We start from the raw sequence: 25228 nt of genomic DNA on the forward strand, positions 1-25228 counted from the left end.
AGTCTCTAATACGTAGTTATTAATAGCAAACTAAGCTAGGTATAGCTATTTAGCCTAGTCGCTCTATACCTTATTAACGTAGGCGCGTAAGTACTGTTCTATATTCTAATTAGTACGCTTAGACTAACCGTCCGTCTCGGAGTAATATAATAAACTTAGCTTACGTTAAATCCGTAGTATCTTATATAACTACTTCTAGAAAGTTACGATAAACTGTTTTTCTCTATTAGAGGTAATTATATCCGGGAGCCTACGTCGACTAGATACGTACTTTAAGAATAGGCCCGCTATATTCTTTACCGTTATAGCTCTAATAGGAATAAGTTCTACTTCTTTCGTTAGGCGGTCCGTAACGGTTATAATGTTATTATAAGTCATACCGTCGAGTTCGCTATCTAGTAAGTCTACTACAAAGTCGACTAATATGTAGCGCTAAGGTCGTTCTAGTATAGAAAGTAGATGTAATAATCTAGGTGGTTAGGTATATAGAGATTTCGGCGTACGGTATACTTAGTAATTTACGGTATATCTACGTACTAATCTTACTAAGCTAGGCCAGTAAAATTCACGTACTACGAGCTTATATATACGGGCTCGGCCGCTAACGAACTAGGCTAAATGCGAATCTTTAGGGCGCCCTAGCGGCCCTAGGGCTAGCCGGATAGCGAGATATAGGCTTAGGAGATATAGTAGGTTAGTACGGAAATAGACCTTACGGATAACGAATAATACTATACGACGACATTACTATCGTATAGTATAACGTAAACAAAAGTAGGGACAAGGTCTAGCGCCACTTTCTATAAGAGCTAGACCCGCTACGGCACTACGTTATCGCGGTATAGGAACTATAGGTCAACCCCTACGAAGGACTCCTAGCCACTTGTAATGACCGGAGATACTATACCGTAATCGCGGGCTAACGAGGCGTTATCCCGAGGACATATATATACGTAAGCAAGAATATAGACCTTGAGTCGTAGAAGGTTATACTACCGTAGTAGGGCAACCTAGGAGACATAATATCAATCTAGATCGACACGACATAAGGCCCTATCTAGATCTATAACGTTTATAACCCGCTACCGCGGGGTCGGACGAGTAGGGAACTAGGAACCCTCGCCTACCTAGAGCGGACCCTAAGCTAAGACATAAAGCAAGTACTCCTCGGCAACTTTAACCTCTACTACCTACGGTAGGGACTCGAATTTACTCCCCCGTACGCGTTTCTAGGGGAAAAGCTACTAGATATAACCGTACGCTACGGAATGGCCTTAGTAATACCAAAGGGAACAGAGACGTAGAAGGCCCGTTCAAGTATAAGCACGATCGACCTATACTTTCTATTACGAGAACTTAAAGAGAGACTAGTCTAATGCCGACCGAACTACGCGCTAGAAGCCTCCTTAGACTATATCCCTATCTAAACGACGCTAGGGGTGAAGGCGATAGAGGAGCTAGTAAGCGAACCACGCCGTAACTAGAAGAAGGCACGCTAGGACGATATAAGAGGCTTCCTAATAGCGAACCTACTATAGTATAGAGAACTCGAGACGACAGCTTAGCTAGATCAAGTAGCGGAACAGATTACCTCGGTCATATAGTAAGTAGCGGAACAATATACGTCGTTACTCCGGCCCTTAACGTAGTAGAAGGCCTTCTAGACCCCTAAATGCTCTACGAAGGTAAGGGAGGCTAGAAGGGCAAGGCGATAGTAGACGAAGGAGCACACCTAAGAGATATAGAAGCAATACTGTCGCGCGACACAAGAGAAGAAGGCACAGATAAGACGCGACAAGCTATAGGACTAGAGAGCGACGATCGGGCTCGTTATAGAAAACCCGGAACAGATATAGAGACTTACTAAATAGGCACGACTACCTAAAGAGTAGCAAACCCCTTACTTCCCCCTAATCGTAGACCGCGAAGGGATTGCCTAGGCTACGCCCTAGGGCAAGGCAAAAGTATTAGCCGACCATTTCTTTTCGACGTAAGTAGAGGTAGACCTTACGGATATCGACCCGAGTATATACCCGGAACCCCTAGACATAGATTAGGCGGTTAGCTCTAACATAGTAACAGGAGTCATAAGTAAGCTAAAAGGACGGAAAGCCCTAGGCCTAGATAGGATACTAAACATACTACTAAAAGAGTATAGAGAAGAGATCGCGCCGAGCCTAGCAAACCTATTTACCGCGTACCTACGGCTAGGGTATTACCCGAAGCCGTATAGAGAGTCTATGACAGTAGTACTACGTAAGCTATAGAAAGAGGACTATACTTAGCCTAAGTCGTATAGACCAATCGTACTTCTAAACACGATAGGGAAGGTCCTAGAAAAGATAGTAGCCTAGAGACTTACGTAGCTAGCCGAGGACAACTACGTACTCCTAGCAACATAGATAGGGGGAAGAAGCTAGCGATCGACACTAATAGTAATAGAGCTAATTACGGAGCAAATTCAGACCCTCTAGCACTACGGTAGGAACCGAGCGACGTCCTTACTATCCCTCGATATCGTAGGAGCCTTCGATAACGTCTTATACTAAAGGCTAATATATATCCTATAGCAGAAAGGCATCCCCTAGTAGGCAACGACGTTCGTCTACTCCTTTCTCTAGGAACGGACGACATACCTAGTCCTAGGAAGGTATACGTCCGACCCGGTAAAGGCAGAGACTAGAATACCTTAGGGATCTACTCTCTCCCCTATCCTATTTCTAATATTTATGTCTAATCTAATCCCCCTACTCACCTCTCCGTAAACCTTAGTATCGGGGTTCGTAGACGATACAAACATCCTAGCCTAGTCAGACTCGATAGAAGAGAACTGTCGCCTCCTCGAAGATAGGTATAAGAAATGCGAGGAGTAGGCAAAGAAGTATAGTGCCAAGTTCGCCCCTAAAAAGTACTAACTTATATACTTTAGTAAAGCGAGAACACACTATAATATAAAGGCGGCGGTAAGAATCTAAGGCTACGAGACAAAGCTATTAGCGGAGCTACGAGTACTAGGGATCTGGCTCGACCCGAAGCTAAGCTAGAATATATAGGTTAAGAAAGCCTAGAGTCGAGTACAAGTTAACGAAGCCTCGATAAAGAGACTTACGGCATCTATATAGGGAGTAACATTCGATAAGGCAAGAGTAATATATAAGGCGATCGTTAGACTAGCTATACTATACGGGGCACAGATTTAGGGAACAGGAGGCGTAGGCAAGCCGATCCCGAAACGGATAGAGCAACCCCTAAATAGGACATAGGTAGGCAACCTACGTAGGGTACTAGGCGTATATAAGACAACGTTAATAAGCACGGTAGAAATAGAGACAGGAACACTACTAATCGGCTAGTACATCCGGGGAATAAGAATTCAATACGCGGTAAGGACGACAGGTTACCTAGTACAAACTACGATCTAGGAGGCAAAGAATAAGATAGAAAGCCACTACCGGAGAGGGGCCGGACATAGGACAAGCCAAAAAGAGGATGACCTTACTACCTTTACGGCTATATAGACAAGCACCGAATGGCTAGCACGAAAAGAGGAGGAGCGTAGGACTCGCTAGGCCGGCGGGAGCAAGGCTAAGACCTAAAGCCTAGCGGAATAGATAGCGAGCTACCTATAGGAGTAGGACTAGAAAAAGAAGCCCCCTAAGACAACAGGCCCGATAGCGCTCCGAGCCTTCTAGAGACACAATTACTAGCTATATAGGGACCTAATAAGGGCCGAGGCAAGCATAGCGATCCAAATCAGGTCCGAACATATTAGGTTAAGGGCCTACCTATTTAGAAGACGCGTACTAGACATCTATAGCCTAGCCTACTAGTGTGGCTACCTATCGCAAAACCTAGAACATATACTACTACGATGCCCGTAGTGGGCGAGAGGTAGGGGAAATTAGAGGCACTAAGCGGGAAGGAGAGACTACAAGTTAATCATTAGGGACAAAGGTAACATTCGCCGAATCTCTCGGTAGATACTATAGTAGGGATACCTCTAGTAGTTTAGCCTCGCTAGCGAGACGGAGGAGTAGATAGATAAGAGGCGGAAGCTAGGGGGTAGCAGATAGGGTAGTCATTAGGGCAGGCCTATAACACTAGCGTACCCCTAACAAGGGAAAATTAAGACAACAACTAGGAGGAAAAGACAGGCGGGAAGGAGGAGGGGTTTTCACTAACACGGTTTCCCCTCTATATATACGAAAACAAGATAGCATAGCTGTATAGGCCAAAGGGCACTATAACAGCTTAATGAAATATCTATCTATCTATATACGGGCTCTACTAGGATAGCCTACTACTAGTACGTCGTAGTTCATCTTTACTATTCGAGTCCGTAGCTTCTAGTTATCCGGTACCTATAAGCTCTAGTCGCCGTACTAATTACGGATATAGAGTATGTCTCCTTCTACCTTATAGTATACTAGGTGTACCTTCGCCTTTTAAAGAAGTAGCGGAATTGCGTTACCTTTCTATAGTATCTTAATTACTGCCTTAAGCTCCTAGTCTACGGCGTACGCTATTACTATTCGATACTCGAGTTTAGCCTCGTAATTAGCCTCTATCGTAGGCTTCGATACGGTAGTAGCTTCTACTAGTATAGCGGCTTCGGCTAGTATAAATTCTGTTACTTCTAGGTTTAGCGGAGTTTCCGTCTCTTTAGTAATATCTTCTACGGTTACGCGTATAGAGTCGATCTTAAGGAATCGCTTAGGCGGTAGTAACGTCTAGTACTAATACTAATTACGCGGATCGTCTACCCTCTACGGAAGGTCCTAGCTACGTCTCGTTAGACTATCTAGCTTTATACCTTAAACACCGGGCCTATAGACGATACGGAAGTTGAACTAAGAGAGGAACTTAGCCTACGTCGCCTAACGTCGATTAAGCTACTTCGTCGTCATAAAGTACTCTAGGTTCTTATAATCTATAAACACTTTGACCGGTTCGATAGTGTTATTATCTACTTCGTAGGCTAATTCAGGCCTCTACTCTTCAAACGCCTTAATAATAGCTAATAGCTCCTTATCGTAGATCTTATAGTTATACTCTTATAGACTTAACTTCTTAGAGTAAAACGCTACCGGGTATAGGACGCCTTCTTCGTTATATTAGGAGAGGACGCCGGTATTAACAAAATCCGAGGAGTCTGTCTTAACGACTATCTATCTCCCCGGTACGTAATATACTAATATGCCCGCTTTACTAAATACTGCCTTTAATACGTCAAACGCCTTCTAGTACTCTAGTGTCTAATCGATTCTTCTGTTCTTATAGTTACTAGAGCTATTAGACTTGGTCAAGTTAGTTAGCGGCGATATAAGTCGCGAGAACGCTTCGATAAACCGCCTATAGAAGTTGATAAAGCCTAGGAACGCTTATATATCCTTTAGGTTAGTTAGAGCCTCCTAGCTTTAGATATATTCTAGCTTGTCGGGGTCCATTTTAATGCCTTCTAGCGTAATAATTAGGCCTAGGTGTTAGACTCTCTACTAATAGAATTCGTATTTATTAATATCTACGGTCAACCCGGTATCGCGTAGTTTTATTAAAACCTTCGTTACGTACTCGATATACTCTTCGAGCGTGTCGCTAAAAATCAGTACATTATCTAGGTATACCGATACGAAGTCGTTAAGGTGTTCCTATAGCACACTATAAATATATAACTGAAACGATACCGGGCCGTTATATAGACTAAACGGTAAGACTAGACATTCGTATACTCCGTACCGCGTAGCGAACGCTATTAGCTATTTATGCCCCTCGGCAATACGAAGCTTATTAAAGGCTACGACGATATCTAGCTTCGTAAAGTACTTCTTGCTATACATCCTATTAAGCGTTTCCTAGATCAAAGGTATAGGGTACCTATTCTTAATAGTTATTATATTTAGCCCTCGATAGTTAATATATACTCGGAGTCCTCCTCCTAGCTTACGTACTACTAGAATAGGAGCTAGGGACTAGCTTGTCTTCTAACTAGCCTTACGGACTTTCCCTTCGCTCTCTTACTTAGTAACCTATTTCTTAACTGCTTTATTCTCTTACGGTACAAGCCTATAGGGTTTGCGGTAAGGAGGCTCTTATAGGCCGTTAGGCTTAATATAGATTTTATAGTTAATGCCCGGCCTATAAGGCGGGAGCCCTTTATAGTCTTTAGCTAAGAACGCGTCCGTAATATAATAGTACTCGGGCGGAAGCTTCTCCTTCGGGTTGTAGTTAAATTGCTTATTTAGGAACTAATTAAGGTCGTTAGCTAACATTACGCTTAGCTTTAACTCGCCGTTACTATCCGTTTCGCTAGACTCGTTACTAGTAGGTAGAATATAGAAGTACTCGGCCCTAGGCCGGTACGTATACATCTCCTAAGCGTAACGACTGACGCCTTAATAGTCTACTTTCTTATCGTCGTCTATATATAAGGACGAGACGTTCAACTCCGCCCCTCCTACCGTAAATCCTAGCGACTCCCCGGTAAAGGTCTCTAGTCCGTATTTCGTACGTTACCGGTATTAGTAGTTTAGGGACTAAACTGTTATCGAAGTCTTCCTACGAAGATAGTGACTAAAGTAGTAGTCTAATCTAAGGGCCACTTCGCCGGTTTCCTAGAAGATGTTAGGGTTATACTAGCTTAACTAAGGTAGGCCGAGGACGATCTTATATTCGAAGTCGGTCACGTAGTACATTATTTGCTCGTAATAATAACCGCCGATAATAACGTCGACTAAGGCTACGTATATAATACGCCTAGTACTCGCCTTCCTATCGCCTAGTATCAAGTTCTTACTCTAAACTAGGGGTATTAGAGGAATGTTATATTTGCGTATATATTTCTAATCGAGAAAGAGAGAGGTTAAAGTAGAATCTAGTAGGCCTCGTGCCTTTCCATTTTGTATTATTATAGGTAGTACTATATAAGGGTATATATCCGGTAACTATAGTTCTAATATATAGGCTAATATCTTAAGTTCTCCGCTATAGTCCGTCTCTTACATTCTATACCTCTCGATCTTATACTCTTTCTAATTCTTATTCTAACTACTATCTACTATACTTAGGTAGTAGCCCCGGCATTTCCCTACTCGGTAGTAAGGGCGCTTAAGTTTAGAGTCGCGTTACGTAGTCGAGGTAGGCGGTAGTCGCCGTCGTAGCCGTATATCTCGTACTCGGGGTTACTAGTAATATATAGTCCGGTACGGTAACGGAAGTACTTACCCTACTTCTTTAGATCTTCGCGACCCTCGCGGTTAAGCGGTAGTAGATTCTAAAGGTATACTAGCAAGTCTTCCTTCTTCTTAATGCCTAAGTACTATAGTAGGCGCTATACGATTACGCCGGTCGCGCTAGCTACGGTAGCTATAGTAGTCATTACGTTACTAGTAGGGCCTAGGTTCTAGTTATATTCTCCGCCGCTACTACGAGGGCGGTTATTATCCTACTAAGGGTATAGCTACTCGGTCTTATAGAAGGTCTCGTCTAACTCGGTACACTCCTTAATAATATCCTATATACTATCTAGGCGACGGTTAACCTCTCGGTCGCCGAATATCTTAATAAAGTACTTACGGTTTAGGCGGTTACGGAAAAGCATTAGCTCGGTATCTTCCCCCTAGTCTATCTAGGTACGTAACTTCGAGTAACGTACGAAGAATATAATAAAGGATTCCTTCTGCTACTACTTATAAGTTATAATATCGACTATAGCCTTTATAGCTTCGTTCCGGGTACCGTACTATCGAGTTATCTAGTCTAGTAGCTCCTCGCCGGTACTAAACTCGTTATATAACTAATGTCCTAGGATAGGGATACGTAGCTTAATAGTAGTCTAGACTTTACTATTAGTCTATCTATATAGGAAGCGGAGGGTATCCTACTCGGTACGGAAGGTCGCTACTATAAGCTTTAGTAGGATACTCGTATACTAACTATCGAAAGATAGGTCGGTATCGTTCTTAAACTTCTTAGGATCTAGTACTCCCTTACCGATCTCTATACTACGCTCTAAGGTACGGTCGATATTAATAAGACGCTCGGCGAGGTCTACTAGCGGTATCTATATACGATTAGTACGTCCTCCTCTAGTACGTACCGTCTCTTAGCGCTCGTTACGGCGGCGATTATCGCGGCCTCGATCCTTGTCCTTGTCGCTACGGCCTAGGCCGTCATCATTATCGTTATCTCTACTACTACCCCTACCGCCTACGGTAGCGGCTTTACGATATATACGCTAAAGCTTCTCGAGGGAGGTCTCTCGCGGGTAAGAGCGCGAGCGTAACGGACTACGGCCTTAACGCCTATTACCGTTAGTAGTATTATCCTCTATAGCTTAGAGTTAAGTCTTTAAGTTATCGATCTCCTTCTATAACGCCTAGTTTATACTTATAGTATCTTATGCCTTCTTCTTAGCCTCTTATACCTTCTTCTTCTCCTTTTCGCTAAGATCGTAAAATTGCTTATATAGATTATTAGCTTACTTATACTTGTCCTAGACCTCCTTTATCTTAGCTAGGTCTAGTACGTTCTTAACATCCTATACTATCTTCTATAATACGGACTTCTCGGTTCTAAGTATCTAATAGATACGGTCGTATTCGGCGTAGATATTACGGTACTAGTCGTTCTAGAGGGCGTTTATACGTTATAAGACGTCGACTTACTCGGTAGCGGTCTAATCGGTATTAAATCCTCCTAGGATAAAGTCGTATAAAGTCTTAGGATAGTCTCGGACCAACTCGGCGAGGTTGTTCGCGTCGACGTTCTAGAAATTAATAGCGGCGATATGTTCGGCTTCGTCGAGGGAGTAGTAAATAGGTAGTATATCGTCGCTACCCTTCTCCTAGTACTCCTTTAGCTCGTAGAGTTCTATAAAGTTAATAGCGCCTCTCTATTCCCTATCGAGTACCTTCTCCTATACTATATCTAACTCCTACTAAAGAGCGACGCCGGTATTAATCGTAATACGCCGGTCGTTATCTTAAGTCTAGGACTATAGAAAAGATAAGAGATCTAGGAAAAGAGATATACGCTTACCTAAGGGCTTTGCCGGTAGTAGTATACCGTTCTAGGTCTATAAGTCCTACTGACTCGTTATAGTATCGGTATTAACGCGACCTATCGCTATCGCTAAGGTCTTTACGGCGTTAACTTCTCTAGGTATCTACGTACTCGGCGCCTTACCGTGTTCTACTATACGCTCGTAGTTACGTATTCTTTAGTTCTATAAGTCTGTTCCTATTATTACGCATCCCTTACCTAGATCCGTAATCTAGGTAGGCTAGTAGAATAAACTATAAGGACGCGCGTACTATAGGGTCCGAGAGAGATAGTTATTGTTCTACGAAGCTACGAAAAAGGAGCGCGAGGCGCGGCGAAGTTATAAAGCAAAGCTAAGCCGCGCTAGCCCGATACGTAAGGTCCGTAGTTCAGCCGGGCCGACGTAGCTATAGTAAGGGGTTACGGGCTACCCGTAATAATATAACTAACCCGATAAATTAGCTTAGGATCCTCGGACTATAGGTAGACCCGGCGCTATAGTAGAGGAAGTACGTATAGGTAATATTACGGAAAGCTAAACAGAATATAGCATTATACTAGAGGCTTACTACGTCTATATAGGGGGCGGACTTTCGGTAGTTACGACTTCTATATACGGCTATTATACGGCTAGTCCTTACCTATAGTAGCTAAGTATAGTCCTTAGGCGAGAGGGCCTATTACGAGACTATAGTACGAGAGTATAAGGGTATAGTATTAACGAAGTCGATAGCTAAAGAGAGAAGAGAGTCTAAGAACGAGGCCTATACTTAAAGGCCGAGGTGTCGGGCGTCGGCATCGGGCCGAGCTTAGTCATCTGGATCACGTGACCAGGGGTCACGTGATCAGATTCGAATCCTTCACTTACGGAGCGGCCGTGACACTACTCCCCCTCTAAAACACCTTCGTCTCGAAGCGTATATCCTTAAATCTCCTATAGCGTAAACGCGAAAGCTTTATTATCCTCTATATCGTTTGTTTCGTCTATTAGCTCTAATAACTTACTAGAGGTAGGTACTAAAACCCTTTTAATATAGCTATCGTTAGTATTAGGCGTATAGTTATCCTTAGCTAGAGCTATAGGGCTATTACCTTTACGTAGAGGCTATACCGTTACGGTTAACTAAGGTACTAGATCTATTACGTTCGCGTTTAGCCTTATATCGACTAAGGTCTTATTCGGAATCTAATCTTCTAGCGGATAAAAGTTAATCGGTATAGACTTAGTTAGGTTATTATACTTAAAGTCTACGACTACCTTCGGTATATCCTTATATACTACGCTCGCGGGCTCCTAGGTAGACTTACTATCTAAATAGCCCTTCTATTTTACTAGTATAGTAATGCCTCTACCCTTCGGCTTAGAATCTAGGACGCGTTTAACCTCCTAGGTCTTAAATATATTACTAGTTTTATTAGTAACCTCGATTAGCGGCGGTCGTACGTTATCTTCTAGATCTACCGGTCGGAGAAGATTTAAATAGAAGGAGTTATATACGCGGATCGTCTCTAGTAGGGCAATACTATACGTATTCTTACCGAGCGCGATAGTAATTATTACCGGTCTAAACTATTTGATATTAAGCTTCTTAGCTAGGCGTAATGACTTCTAGTTCTTAGTTTTAATATAGATACGGTCGCCTAGGCTATATCGCGGTAGTATAGTACGGTATATATTAGCGTTATCTACTTATAGGGCTTAATCGTAACGTAAGTATTCGTATAGGTACGTACGGAAGTCCTTTATCTATTAAGTAAAACGCTCTACCTTTTTGGCGGACAGTCGTTACTTAGTAGGTATTAGACGCTTAGGGAGGCTATCTCTATTAAAGTTACTAGTACGAGGATTACGACCTCGTTTAGTAAAGAATAGCGACATATCTATTACTTCTATAATATAGTTGTTCTTTACGAATTCCGCTAGCGGAAGCTACTATACCTAATCTCCTTATACGTAGTCGATAAAGACACGGAGGTACTTCTCTATCTCCTTATTTATGTTCTTAGACTGTCTATCGGTCTTAGGATAGAAGGCTATAGACAACTTATAGACTATCCCTACTAGTTTATAGAAGCGTTACTAAAAAGCTAATAGCTACTAACTACCTCGATCTATAACGATAGACAGAGGGGTACTATATAAGCGGTAGTAGTCCCGGACGAAGACCTCGGCGATATATTCGGCCGTTATCTCCTTTACTAGGATTATATAGTATCTCTTACCCGTACGGTTAGTAATCGTAAGGGTATTAGTATATATAACGCTATTGTAATTAGTACTCTTTAGTAGTCCTACTACGAAATCTATAGCAATTTCGTCCTATAGTTTAAACGGGATTAGTAGGGGTTTAAGTAGCCCTAGGTATTATATCTACGAGGGTTTTAACGAGCGGCATTCGTAGTACTTAAAGATCTTATTACGTATATACTACGAAAGGCCGGGCTAGACAAAGTCGCGAGTAATAAGCTCGTAGGTCTTCGTACGACCTAGGTAACTAGTAGAGAGGGTACTATAATATACTTAGAAGACCTTAAAGCGTAAACCCGGTACGTCTAGTACGAAGACGTTATAGCCGCCGTATCTATTCTTAATATAGATAAGGCCGCCTATAGCTACCGCCTCGCTATTATCTATACGGTACTAGCGTAGTAGCGTATAAGGCTCTCCTACGTCTAACTAGCGTAACGCTTACTATAGCTCCGCTTCTCCGTATATAACGCGGATCTTAGTTATAAGTTTATTGTCCTGTTAGCCTAGACGAATCTCTATCGGCGAGATGTTAAGGAATCGGTACTTAGGTAGTAACGCCTATTCTTAATACTATCTTCGTAGGTCGTTATCGTTTATAGGGACGTCCTATAGCCGCCGTATTAGAGTATTAGGTTTGATATTCGTCTTACTAGGGATATAGACAATCTTAAAGTAGAACTACGATAAGAACTCGGACTAACGTACCTAGCGTCTATTTAGGACCTTAGTACTCGTAAAATATTTAAGGTTCTTATAATCGGAGTATACTAGGATTAGCTTACCGCTTTCGTCGGTAAGGTTTTCGAAGTCGGCCTTATCTCTATTAATGTCTCTAGACATAAGCTCTAGCTTCTATTCCTTAAAGGCTTTTACGATAGCGAGTAGTTCCTTATTATAGATATCGTAGTTACATTCTTACGGCGATATCTTCTTAGACATAAAAGCTACTAGGCGCTATATACCGTCTTCTCCTCGCTACGACATTACTATAGTAGTAACGAAGTCTAACGTATCCGTTTCGAGCTTCGTTTCTCGCCCGGGTACGAAATGTACGAGTATAATGTCGTCCTTAGTAAACGCTTATTTTATACGTTCGAAAGCGTCCTAATAGTCGTTACCCTATACCTATAGTACGTCTTTCTTAGTAAGCTATATTATTAGGTAGGCGATGCCTAAGTAGTTACGAATAAACCGTCTATAGAAGTTATAAAAGCTAAGGAAGGACAGAATATCTATTAGGTTACGAGGGGTCTCCTATTCTTAGATTACGGTAATCTTGTGCTTATCTATCTTAATACCGTCCGCGCCTATAATTAAGCTAAGGTACTTCGTCTCTTAGACGTAAAACTCGTATTTGTCGATATCGAGTTAAAGTCCTACCTCCTATAGCTTCGCTATAACCTTCTCGACGTAAACGATATACTCCTCTAGGGTGTTACTAAATATAAGTACGTTATCGAGGTACGCGGAGGTAAAATCGTCTAGGTACTCTCGGAGCGCGTTATTAATATATAACTAGAAGGTACCGGGTGTATTATAGAGACTAAAGGGCATTACTAGACATTCGAATTGACCGTAGCGCGTAGTAAATGCCGTTTTCTACTCGTTCCCTTCCGCGATACGTAAATAATTAAAGGTAGCGATTATATCGAGCTTAGTAAAGTACTTCTTACTACTAATCCGGTTAAGGGTATCTTAAATAAATAGGATAGGGTACCTCGATTTTATAGTAATAGCGTTTAGGGCGCGGTAGTCGATATAGACGCGTAGTCTACTACCTAGTTAACGTACGATAATTACCGGTAATACTATAGGTAAGTTACTACGTTAGATATTACCTTTCTAAAGTTAGTTATCTACCTAAGCTTTTACTACTTCTAACTCTCTATTCGAAATCGGATAGGGCCGCTTAAACGGTAGCCGAGCATCCTTCTTTAGCTTAATCTTATAATCTAGGCTAGGGCGATAAGGTAGTAGCTTATCTAACTCTAACTTCGAGAATAGAGCTTACCGATAAATAGTATATAGCCGGTAGCTTACTAAGTACGTCGGGGTCCTTCTACTTCCGGTATAGCTTTTCTATAAACACGTTATAATTAGTTACGTTTATCGCGTAGGCCTCTACCTAGTACTCCTATCGATAACGGAGCGTCCTATAGTAGCTGTCTTTAATATATATAGCGTACGTAAATATAGCGTTACCGCCTATAACCTTTCGTACTACTATAGCGTAAAGCCCTAACGCTTATACTATAACTAGATCGGCCGCGCTCTTAGCCGTATATACTTCGCGTAGGTTAATCTATATAGTATATACTTCCGTACCTCTCGTACGATAGAGTCTCTAGAGTTCGTATAAGTTAATCCGCTTAATGTCGTCTCTATACCTAGCCCTAACTCTTTTAGCGCCGACTTCGAGGGGCTAAGGGACCGGTATATCGCGGATGTCGGGTCGCTTAAGGCTATCGTAGCCGGGTACCGGCGTTAGTAGTAACTCGGGGATAGGTAACGTTACTAGTAGACTAACGTTCTTATAGAGAGAGTGATTCTAATAGTTAACGTCGTTAAAGGTAAGTACGCTTCGCTTCTAGTCTTTATAAGGGCTATACCTTACGTACTATCTAAGGCTAAGGACTATATCGTAGTAGGTATCGGTAACTAGGTACTCGACCGTCTCGATATAGCCTTAAAGGTTCACTTTAATGTTTATAGCTTTAGTAATAATTGTTAGTACTTAGGAGCTATCACCTAGGCCTAGCGTAAAGGGCTTAATATCGTAGAGCGCGAATTTGTGTTTTTACGTAAAGGAAGTATTTACGAGTTTAGAGTTATAACTATTATTAAGGAAGGTATCTATATATATATTCTATTTGCCCTACCCTCTACTATAAAGTAATACGAGACTTCGGGTCCTTTATCTACTTCTATAGAAGAGGGCGTGCTCGCTCGGGCTTATAAGGAAAACGCCTATACGGTACGGGTATATTTATAAGGTTCGTAAGGGTATAAGACTTCCTAAGGCGGACTATTATCTATTACGCTTAAATAATAGCTTAGGCATTTCCCGCCGGTGCTTTAGTAACCGTAAGGCCGTTATTATTAGCCTTCTTCTTAGGACGCTTATATAAGTCAAGTAGGTAGCCGGCGGCGCCTAAGACGTAGCCGGTACCCCGGTAGCGTAGGTAGCTACCGCTAGCGATAATCTAAGTACGCTAATCTTAAGTAAGTTATATAAGGTTCTTATACTAATTAGGGCGGTCCTTCTACGGAAGGAGCGGCTAATTAGTATAAGGAGAGCGGCCGAGAGGTATACCGTTATCTAAAGGGAGTATCGGTAGTATAATCTACCCTACTATAGGAGGTACCGATACCGTACCGTTACCCTTAGGTATAGTCGTCTTTTTGTCCTTCTTCTTGTTGTTCTTAGTGCCTAGTAGGTCGTGTTTAAGTTGAGCTAGCTCGCTCTCTAGGCGGTAGTATTACCGAGTAAGCTCCTTAACCGACTTCGTATTAGGTAGTACGACTAGTCGATTACGGTACTTAAAGCTTAGCTTCTTCTTAAGCTCGATAACCTCGTACTTACGGCTCGCGCCTTATAGGAGCTAGGCGCGCTTACGTTAGAACTTAGTATAGAACTTAGAGAACTTGTTATTCTCTACTATCTTAAGCGCGTCTATATTATTACGCGCGGTGCCCTCGGGATTATAGTCGCCGAAGTTCTTATCTAGGAAACGTAGGCATTTCTTTACGCTCTTAAATAGCCGGCTCGCGGAGGGAACCTTAGATAAGACGATCTTCTAGGGAATATAGTTACGGAGTATAGAGTATACTAACCCTATAGTAGTTTCTTATACGAAACGTAGGGCGGATAGTACGTCCTTAAAGATAGAAGCGGCAAGCTTATTACCGAGTTAAGTAGTCTACTTATTAAGTATCGGCGAGTCTTTACTACCTATATTCTCTCCTAAGAATTTGGGCTTAGGTACTTCGACACGGGAACTCGTCTTAAAGTCTTCTACTATAGTTCGGTTATAGCGTACGATATCTACGCTACTGTCTATAATCTCGAAGTCGTCGTCGTCGTCGACGATAACAGTCTCTTATCTTTCTCGATCTCTTATCCTTACCCTTACTCTTACGGCGCGGACGCTCTTCGAAATCGGAATTAGAGTCTAAGGACGAGTCGGAGGAATCGGGGTCGGAGGAGTTATTAGCGAATCGCTCCTTACGTTACTTCCGCGTAGGCTTCGTAGCGGGTTGTTCGGCGTACTATTTAGCTAGTAGATTACCGCGTCGACGTCGTGACTCGGAGAGGGAGCGGGCGCTACGCTCCTTAGGTTTCTCGGTAGTACGGCTACGCTTAGCTTCCTCGAGATCCTGTTTAAGCGTAGCGATAGTCTACTATAGCCCTACTACGTCGGTAGCCGTAGAGGCGGAGTCGTCCGGTACGAGTATTTCTAGTTTAGCGACTTTAACTTTAAATATATCGACCTCCTTTTCGGCTCTCCTAGTAGAGCTATACTAGTCATTAGCCTACTTCCTATACTTAGTAACTTCCTAGTTAGCCTTTATAAGGTCCTTATTAGCTTGTTCTAGGTCCTACTTATATTCCTACTTTTGCTTTTCCGTATATTATAGTTCGGTATATACTTCCTCGAACTTCTTCTTATTTAGCTCGTTAGCTTAATATAGCGCCGCCCTATCTAGGATAGCTTAGCGGTAATTAGCCTCGAGTTTACGAAGGGCGTAGGCAATTGCCTCTAGTTAGTTCTAGACGTAGTTATAAAACTAAGTCGCGTTAAGTAACCGTAGTTAGTCGAGTAGGATACGGTATATCCCGGTACGACCGCGGTCGTCTATATAGTTAATAGCAAAGTCCTTGCGAGTATTGTCGGTTGACCTATTCTTATCGAGGTGGTCTATAATATCGCCCTCGTAGAGTAATACTACGAGGTTAAAAGTATCTATAATTTCGGGTTAGGTATCCTCTCCTTCCTCCTCTTCTAGGAGCCTATCGAGAACCGCGCGTTCCTTATTAGCGTACTTAGTAAAGAGATCTAGTAGGACGGTGTCGTCGGACTAGGTATACTAATCGGATCGCGTAAAAAGTTCTAAGTTTCGAGTTAGTCGCGCGCGGCGCTCGATACGTTAACTATTCGCGCCGCCGCCGCCGCTAGGGTAACCGGTACCCTATAGCCTAGCTATAATATAGTAATACGTCTTCTTAGCGTCTTGATCTAGGGAGAAAGAGAGAGTACTACGCTACTTTTACGCTAGTACGAGTCGGGGATTTCGAGGAGTCGTAATATCGCGATTTCTAGAGTCTTAAGCGGCGCTAAATATAGTAGCGTCCTTAATATAAGCTATCGAAGTGTTACGAGACTATAGTACGAGAGTATAAGGGTGTAGTATTAACGAAGTCGATAGCTAAAGAGAGAAGTAAGTCTAAGAACGAGGCCTATACTTAAAGGCCGAGGTGTCGGGCGTCGGCATCGGGCCGAGCTTAGTCATCCGGATCACGTGACCAGGGGTCAAGTGATCAGATTCGAACCCTTCACTTGCGGAGCGGCCGTAATAGGGCCTACCTATTAAAGGGACTCGTCGCGTGTCATAGTCTCCCTATAGAGTATATAGAAGGTAGGGACAGAAGAGCCTTAGAGTGCTTAGAAGTCGTTAAGAAGTAAAAGCCTAGCTTAGTATATAAGCGCTAAGAACTATATACCCCGTAACATTTACTACGGGACCTAGCCCTCTAAATTCACTACTCTACTAACCCTTAACAGATTCACTTCGGCTCGTGACTATATAACTCACGGTACTCCCGCGAGCACCCGCGACTACGCTAGACCCTAGAAGAAGTACGTAGAAGACTCGGAACGTAGAGTAGGTTAGAATAAGGTTTTGAGTAAAGCTACTAAGCGCGGCTTCGTACGGGTTAGCCCTATTAATACGGGGACATACACTCGCGAGGGTCGCGTATAAGTATCTAGCTTTCCCTAGACCTCTCTTACTTTCTTCGTCTTTTGTTTTATATAGTAATTATACTATACCCTTTATATCTATACTTCGTACCTATATTCTCGCTTTCACTCTTATATCTTATAGGCTAGGCTCTCGCCCTAACATCGCGCCGTTAGCGAAGATCTAAAACTAATACCTAAGGAAGGTTACTAGGTATATAAGTCGATACTAATAAGGATACTTAAGTACGAGACCGCTATACCGCCGATCGACCTATATATCTAGGGACTACGGACCTCCTACTTAGGCAAGTCGGTATAGTACCTAGTATAGAAGGTCATCGCTAGTATAGTCGTAAGGGCCCGTAAATTAGTACTAGCGTAGAAGGGTATTCGACCCGGGAACGAGCCGAACTACCGGGTAAGGGACGAATAGCTAGTAATACGATAGGAGGGTAAGAAATCGTTTATAGAGCAACTATAGAAAGAGAGGTAGAACAACTAGGTTATAGGGTATAGTAGACGCCCTTAGCTAGCGGGATAACCTAAGGAATAGTTAGCTACGAAATCCGCGGTTAAGTATCCCCTAAAGCTTATCTACTACCGCCTTACGAGGGTATAGAGTAGTATAGTAACCTAACTACAAAGCGAACATATCGGCCTCTAGGGGTACCTATTATAGGGGAAGGTTCTAGAATACACGAATACTAGCTACCCCTACGGCTATTACTCCTAGAATATACGGTACCTACTCCTCGTCTATCTAAGGTAGTCGCTAGGAAGGGGGGAGTAGATAGTAAAGGCGAGGAACCGGACGATTAGGGTACTTCTTAATAACGTTAAGGACTTCGGCGTATTACGAACGAGATACTAGAGAAGGGCTAGCTAGAATAGTATTGCCTAGTAGGGGTAGTATAGGAAGAGAGGATACGGCGTAGCGCGACGAGACCGGCTAGAAGCGGGGGCTAACGGGGTAGTAATATAGACTATATACGTTTAGAGGGAAAGCTAATCTAGATAAGGAGGAGTCGGGGGCGGGAAGGGTTTTTACCTTATTCGGGTTTCCCTTTATATATAATAATAGATATATACCTATATAGGCCGAATAGGGTCCTAGAATAGAAGAATAACAAATCTATCTATAATATATAGTCTATTTTTAAAATACCCTTTATAAGCCCGTATAATAACTTTCTTTACTTCTAGCGTAATAGATAATACCTCTACGAACTTATAAAGAGCTTATAGTACGTATATACGACAATTGCGACCTCGTTATCGCTAGCACGTGACTAGGCTAAGATCAGTTCTTATAGTACGCCGACAGACTATAAGCTACGCAGGGTGGTGGAACGTTCCATCCAAGCAAACACGCTGACATGTTAGGCACAGTAGTGGGGAATTCTGGCCCATGTGTAGATCATCTGTCACTAACGGAACCCTGCATTTCTTCGAGCATGCACATTGTCTTTGAATCTTTTCGTGTAGCACATAACTTTTCCTTTACCTCCCACTGACCGAAGATGGGCATCAAGCCGCCGGAAGGAGAGGGGCTACTTCCTCCGAACCCATACCTCACTCATGCCGACCACATCGTACTCGACAGTCTGTACAAAGATATACGGCAGGGCACAAAGAACTCGAAGCAAGGACAAAATCATGACCAGGCAGCGCTGGATCACCTTCGTGCGCTGAACAACCCTTCACATCCCAAATTCGAGCCGACAGTGCTGTCAATGTACGACAGGAAGGACATCCCACCTTGGATCAACCGCTTCATTCTCGACCCGTATGGCCGCGTTGCGACCAAGATAGTGCGGCACCCTACCGATGTCGTATTCTTGACACACATACTATGGAATACGCTCATCGCATTGCCGAGCGCGGTATACCTCTTCTACAACTTCACATATGTACATGCTGTCGCACATGCAGTTCATGCAGTCTGGTGCGCCGGGCCATTCACACTCATGATGCACAACCACATTCACAACCACGGTATTCTGGCCAAGTCTTGGAAGATGTTTGACTCTACATTTCCCTATGTACTTGAACCACTCCTGGGACATACATGGGACACGTACTACTACCATCATGTGAAGCATCACCATGTGGAGGCAAACGGTACGTATCTGCGCGGTCAAGTTGAAGTTGTCTCTAACGATTCACAAATCAGGCCCCGAAGACCTCTCCTCCACGATACGTTACCAAAGAGACGAGCTTCTACACTTCATGCATTACGAGGGAAGATTCTTGTTCCTGGTATGGTATGATTTGCCACAGTACTTCATCAAGAAGAATCAACCTCTCTTGGCATTGAAGACATTCGCGTCAGAGATCTCCAGTTACATCTTCCTGTACTCCATGGCGAGACTAAGTGGCAAAGCATCGATCTTTGTCTTCTTCATTCCCCTCTTCTTCATGCGCCTAGCACTGATGATCGGAAATTGGGGCCAGCACGCTTTGGTTGATGAGGTAGAACCAGATCATGACCTGAGGTCTAGCATCACACTCATTGATGTGCCAGTATGTGTTGTGGGAACACAGCAGAACTCCAAGCACTAACGTATTCACAGAGCAACCGCTTCTGCTTCAACGACGGCTACCACACATCGCATCACCTCCACCCGCTTCGGCACTGGCGCGAGCAACCGATCCACTTCATGCAACAAAAGGAGCTATACGCAAATGAAAGGGCTCTTGTCTTCCACGACATTGACTTCTTCATGATGACAATCAGGCTCTTGTGCAAGGACTATGCAACCCTTGCAGATCACCTCGTACCAATGGGCGATCAAGCGAACATGACCAAGGCTGAGATCGCGGCGATGTTGAAATCGAAGACGAGAAGATTCACAGAAGAGGAGATACGGCAGAAGTTCAGGAAGAAGGGATTGTCCTCACAGGCCCAGGTTGTGAAAGATGAGCTTTAGACTGTCTGAGCACGTCGAACGCGATACAGGGGGTACCTCTCGAGCCCTCGTGGAGGCACTTGAGGTACGCAATAGACACTTTCCCAGCAACAAAGGGTCGGGACCTGGTATGTGCCTCCAGTGACTGCTATTTGCAATGTCGGTGCGAGCGCAAGATTTGCGATCTCACTGAGCACACATGAGTGTGCAGACCATGCCAAACAGCACATAGTGGCAATTCCAAGAGCTACGGATGAACTGAAATCGCGAACATGGTAGCACACAGCGACAGCGGCACATGCAGCCAATCTGCCTCGGAGCACGTGATACATAGGTAGAAGCTCAAACGGCGCAAAGTAGCTCGCATAGACAAAACATGTGGAGCCTAGATCAGACAGCAAACCAACATGCACAACTCCGACAATATAAAAAAAGAACATCGTCCACATCCAAACCATCATCCAGCTCTAAGAACCCGCTATGGACAACTCCCAAATCAACACCCCCACATCCACAACCTCAGCACTCAGCCTCAACACCCCAGCCCTCGAATCCGCCCAACCCGACGACCAACGCCAACAACTCCAAACCCTCCACCAATCCCTCCAAACCTGCCTCCGCGTCCCCACCACCAACCTCGACCTCCGTCGCCGCTCCGGCATAACCCTCCTCAAAAACCCGCCCTGCGAACCCAAAGAACCTCCTCCAAACCCATGTCCCCACCCTACCAGAAATGCATCTTCACCTACGGCGTCCAAGGCCTCAAAGCACTCTTACAAGCAATCTACCACCACTTCTCCATCACATCTGCCTCCTTCACGCCGCAGAAATTCCCCGAACATCTGAAAATGTCCCCACGCCCCAGACCTGCTACGGAGGATCCAAAGGAATTGCGGCGGTGGGTGGTGTTGAAGCAGTTGGATTGTTTGGAAGCGAGGGATTTGATTGTTAATGCCGCGGATAGGGCGTTGGAGTTTTGTATGAGTGATGAAGTTGGTCGTCTTGTCACTTTAGGTGATGGCGAGAATACTGAGAGGCATGCCATACCGCCGATTGAGGGGGTGGATGATGCGTGGAGGAGGGAGATGCTGCAGTATGTGCAGTATGCAGTTTATGCGCTGGCAGTATGGCTGTCTTGCAAATTTGATGGTGCGGGGGTAAAGTTGAGCGAGAGACTTACTATCAAGCATTTGCCCCGTGGAAAGCGCTGAGGTGTCGTGATTGTTCGTATGGCAACGGAAGAACCCTGCAGCATGTGAAATGCCAAGACCGATGTGACCCAATGCTGTCGAAGACGAATCGGAAGGCGAAGTGATGCACATACATTTGACAACGACGCTGACCACATGCTACATAATTCTCATGCTATCCATATCCCATGCTCATCATTTACGCTCCCATGCAAGAAAAGTCAAACAAACACCTTCGCCATGCAATTTAAAAACTCCCCATCAAACATTACACCCGCTTTTACTTCCACGCACTCAACCCAGCCCACGGATCACCAGATCCGTTTGCCGCACCCTGCCTCGCATTCTGCGCATACCCGCCCGGTCCTGACGGGTACTGGCCAGATTGCATAGCTCTGTAGTCTTGGTTCGGAGGAGGCCCAGGAGGTGGAGGAGGTGGCTGCCAGCCAGCAGGCATACTCTGGCCACCGTATTGTTGCTGCGGCTGTTGACCATAGTATGTTGTGGATGGTTGCTGGTAGTTGTTGTATTGCTGATTCGGCGGCGGCGAGAAGTATTGCTGGTGCGCGGGCGGGGACATTGCGCCGTACTGGTTCGGGTTGTAGTTGCTGGTTGGCGCCTGATGCTGTTGTTGCTGAGGCTGCTGTTGTTGGTAGGATGGGTAAGGTGCCGGTGATTGCATGCCGTTCGCTTGGTATCGTGGTGTGACGGGTGGACTGGCGGCCGGGTTGTACGCTGATTGTGAGCCGTAACTGTGTTGTGGCTGATGCAGAGGCGGAGGTCGCTGGCCTGAGTTGCGTTGATCGCCGTAGCTTGGCACAGGTGAGTGACTCTGGTGACTTGACGGGCTCATACTCATTCGCTCCATGAGCTCCTTCATCTTGTTTTGCTCTCGGTCTGCACCACTGCCCTTCGAGGCTTCTATTGAGCTAAGCAGTTGACCACCTTCGGATCGTCTGTTCTCGACGAAAGATTGGACGTTCTTCTGCAAGCTTTCTACAGTCTCCTTCATCTCGCTGTAGAACTGCTCGGCTCTCGACAAACCAGCTTGCAGGTCTTTGTAGGCCTGGTAGACCTTCTTGTATTTGCTCAAGACTGAGTTGCGCTGTCTTGAGAAAGCCTCGTACTTGTTCTGCTCGCCTCGCACTCTCTTGTCTTGCAGTAGCTCGCTGTACGTTCGTGTTAGTTCCTTCATAAGAGATGACTGCTTATGCACAGCCTGCAGAATCCGATTCTGGTGCGGACGGAACTTCTCAAGCTCAGACTTGAACAACTGGCTTTCCTGATTCGTGATGGCCTTCTTGTTCAGGATGAGTACGTTGCTGATGTCGTCGTTGTGGATCTGCGCAATCATATCAGCTGTGTTCAACATTATCGTCCACCAGGATACTCACCTTCTCTTTGAGATCCTTGAGCACTTGCGCTCGCTCGCGCTTGACAAGCTGCAACTTCGATATCAGGCCCTCAACACGCTCTATCTGCTCCGCGACACTTTGGCGCGAATCGTCCGCAAAGTCATCGTCAAGAAGATTACCCTCCTCACCCGCACCAGGGCTGGTCACACCGCGCTTGCCTGCACCAGCCTTGGTCATAGCACGCTGGTAAAGCACATCGGCTTCATCGGTCTCGCCTGCAGATCGCATCTCATCGAGATCAGACTCGTGCTGCCGGAAAGTGCTGTACAGCTGCGCGTCGCTCGTCGAAGCCTCCTCGACTGCTGCTCGATAGCTTCGCGCATCTGTACGTAGTGTCTGCGTCAATCGGCTCGAAGGCTGTTGTGTCCAATCGCTACCATATTTGCTTCTCATCTTCTCGCACACCGACTCCTCCATATCGAGCTGCTTCATACTGCTGTCTAGTGTTGACATGATGTTTTGCTTGTCGTCTCGCAGTCGATCGAATACTGGCCCGAAAGGACTATGTCCCGCTAGATCAGCACACCAGTCTCTGAACTCCTCGTCGACACTCATGGAATCCTGATCCGCGGCGCCTTTCAAGATATTGAGGCTTCCTGGTAGTTTGAGGTAGTCTAACGATGTCGCCAGCTCATCGTCCGCTGTGTCCACCCGCTCTGCCTCAGCTCGCACCATCTTCGCCTTCTCCTCATCGTACAGGCTCGCGCTTTCCGTCACAGACATTGGCACGATGCGCTGAAAGATGTCGGGTCCAATGATCCTCTGAATGTCCTGACCTTGATAAAGTTCGGACACGGGGATGGCTTTCGCCGCTGGGAGCTTTGGTATGCTGGGCAAGTTCGTTTCTGAAGGTACAGGCTGGTGGTAGATCATGTCGTTGTCTCTGTTGTACTCGGCAAGCAGTTCTGTTATTGATGCACTCTGTTTCTTCGTCATGTCCACCAATATCTGACCGGTCTCCGAATTCAGATTGCTATTAGCTGGCATGCTGCTCGGGAAAGCATTGGCTAGGCGAGTGGACTCTTTGGTTGCTGTCATGGCCGCGTTCAGTCGAGCTATTGCTTGACCGTAGCTGTTCGCCTCGTAGTCTGCCACAGCCTGGTAGTATTGCGCCACGCTTGCGATGTGATGTTGCTTGATCTGGACCATGAGTAGCCACACTCGCTCGAAGATGGCTCTCGAGACATTGTCCTGCACGCCTTCCACAGCTTGCGCGTATAGATATGCTGCTTGTGCTGCCAACTTTGCAATCAGTCCCGGCTTCTTCTTGTCCACGACCTGCTTCTCAATGAACACCTCTTGTCCTTGCGCAAGCATGATATGGATCAACGTCTTAACCGTCTCCCGACTCAGATCCGTCGAAGGCGCATGCAGGAAGTTCTCATTGATATATGTGAACATGCCCGCGGATGCCTGGAAAGAGTGGTACGCTGTCTTCAACCCTGTATCCTCATGCCTATTCTGGTTCGCAGCATGGCAGCTCAGCACCGCCGAGATGTTGAAGATGATGCTCGCCTTCTCGTACGCCAGCGAGTACTGGCTCGTGGGCTTGTGCGTGAAGGCATCGAACCACGTAAAGCTGATCTTGATGTGGTTCTCGTCCACCGGGAAGCGCAGGTCTAGCAGTTCCAGCTGTCCATAGTACCTGTACAGCAAATCCCTCCCAGCAGCACTGTCCTTCCCAGCTCCTCGCATGTCCTGCCGTAACCGGTTGAGCTGCCCGCACTCATCGTTGTATCGCTCGGGGTCGTCGCCGTACTGTGATCGGATGTAGGACTTGATGGGCTGGATCCAGTCGATCTCGTTGGTCTGCTTCAGCGGGCTCGATATCATGGGTACCTGCATGGCGGCGGCTGAGAGCTGTCTTGACAGCCCGGGACGGATGGGGAGCATCAAGAGGCTGCGATCGGTGCCAGATGACTTCCTACAGTCCTCGTGACACCTGCCGCCTGATCGTGACAATCGCGTCTTACGCAATGGCAAGGTTCCACGTGTGTGGGTTTAGTGAGGAATCCTTGTCTTTCCTATGGCAAGGCCATCACCATCACAGGCGTCAGGCAAATGACAAGCTGGCGGAGGTGTGACGTGGGCGGTGGCGGTCTCTAAGCGCTTTGAACAGTACATGTAACTGATCACTCAGTTTCGTCGGTGTTTTCCAGGAAATGTCGTGTGCTGCGAGTGTTGTACCGTGGAGTGGAGGCAGACGGAAATGCGGGTGTCGAGCAGGTCCCAGCGCAGTGTGCCCAAGTGTGACGTTCGGCGTGGGGTGGATCTCGAGATGTTGGGCCACTGCAGCGACCTTCTTCAACACGACATCCACTGCCAAGAGGACGGTCACTCTCATCTATATACCACATCACTTTGTCGACGCGCTCGAGGCTGAGTCGTGGGTGCGAGCGCACGAGAATGTGACCGCTTTGACGACCACTCACGCAACAGCGACCAGGTGTTGGCCTCACCC

At 45.3% G+C, this 25228-nt stretch overlaps 3 protein-coding genes across 3 annotated transcripts; 2 read left to right on the plus strand and 1 right to left on the minus strand.

Moving 5' to 3' along the window:
• Positions 1-18773: 18773 nt before the first annotated feature.
• CLAFUR5_08222 (uncharacterized protein) lies at positions 18774-20183 on the plus strand (the record flags this gene model as incomplete). The annotated part of the gene is made up of 3 exons (XM_047907370.1): positions 18774-19374; positions 19427-19776; positions 19827-20183. 3 exons carry the CDS (start codon positions 18774-18776, stop codon positions 20181-20183), a joined length of 1308 nt encoding a protein of 435 aa, XP_047759598.1.
• A 692-nt stretch (positions 20184-20875) lies between these two features.
• CLAFUR5_20250 (uncharacterized protein) lies at positions 20876-21373 on the plus strand (the record flags this gene model as incomplete). The annotated part of the gene is made up of 1 exon (XM_059463086.1): positions 20876-21373. One exon carries the CDS (start codon positions 20876-20878, stop codon positions 21371-21373), a length of 498 nt encoding a protein of 165 aa, XP_059318928.1.
• A 259-nt stretch (positions 21374-21632) lies between these two features.
• Positions 21633-24660, minus strand: CLAFUR5_08223 (Vacuolar protein-sorting protein bro1; the record flags this gene model as incomplete). Its single annotated transcript, XM_047907371.1, has 2 exons — positions 21633-22694; positions 22747-24660. The coding sequence occupies 2 exons, from the start codon at positions 24658-24660 to the stop codon at positions 21633-21635; spliced, it is 2976 nt and encodes a 991-aa protein (XP_047759600.1).
• Between the last annotated feature and the right edge of the window lie 568 nt (positions 24661-25228).

The sequence above is a fragment of the Fulvia fulva genome, chromosome 3 (assembly GCF_020509005.1).
Source record: "Fulvia fulva chromosome 3, complete sequence".
NCBI lineage: Eukaryota > Fungi > Ascomycota > Dothideomycetes > Mycosphaerellales > Mycosphaerellaceae > Fulvia > Fulvia fulva.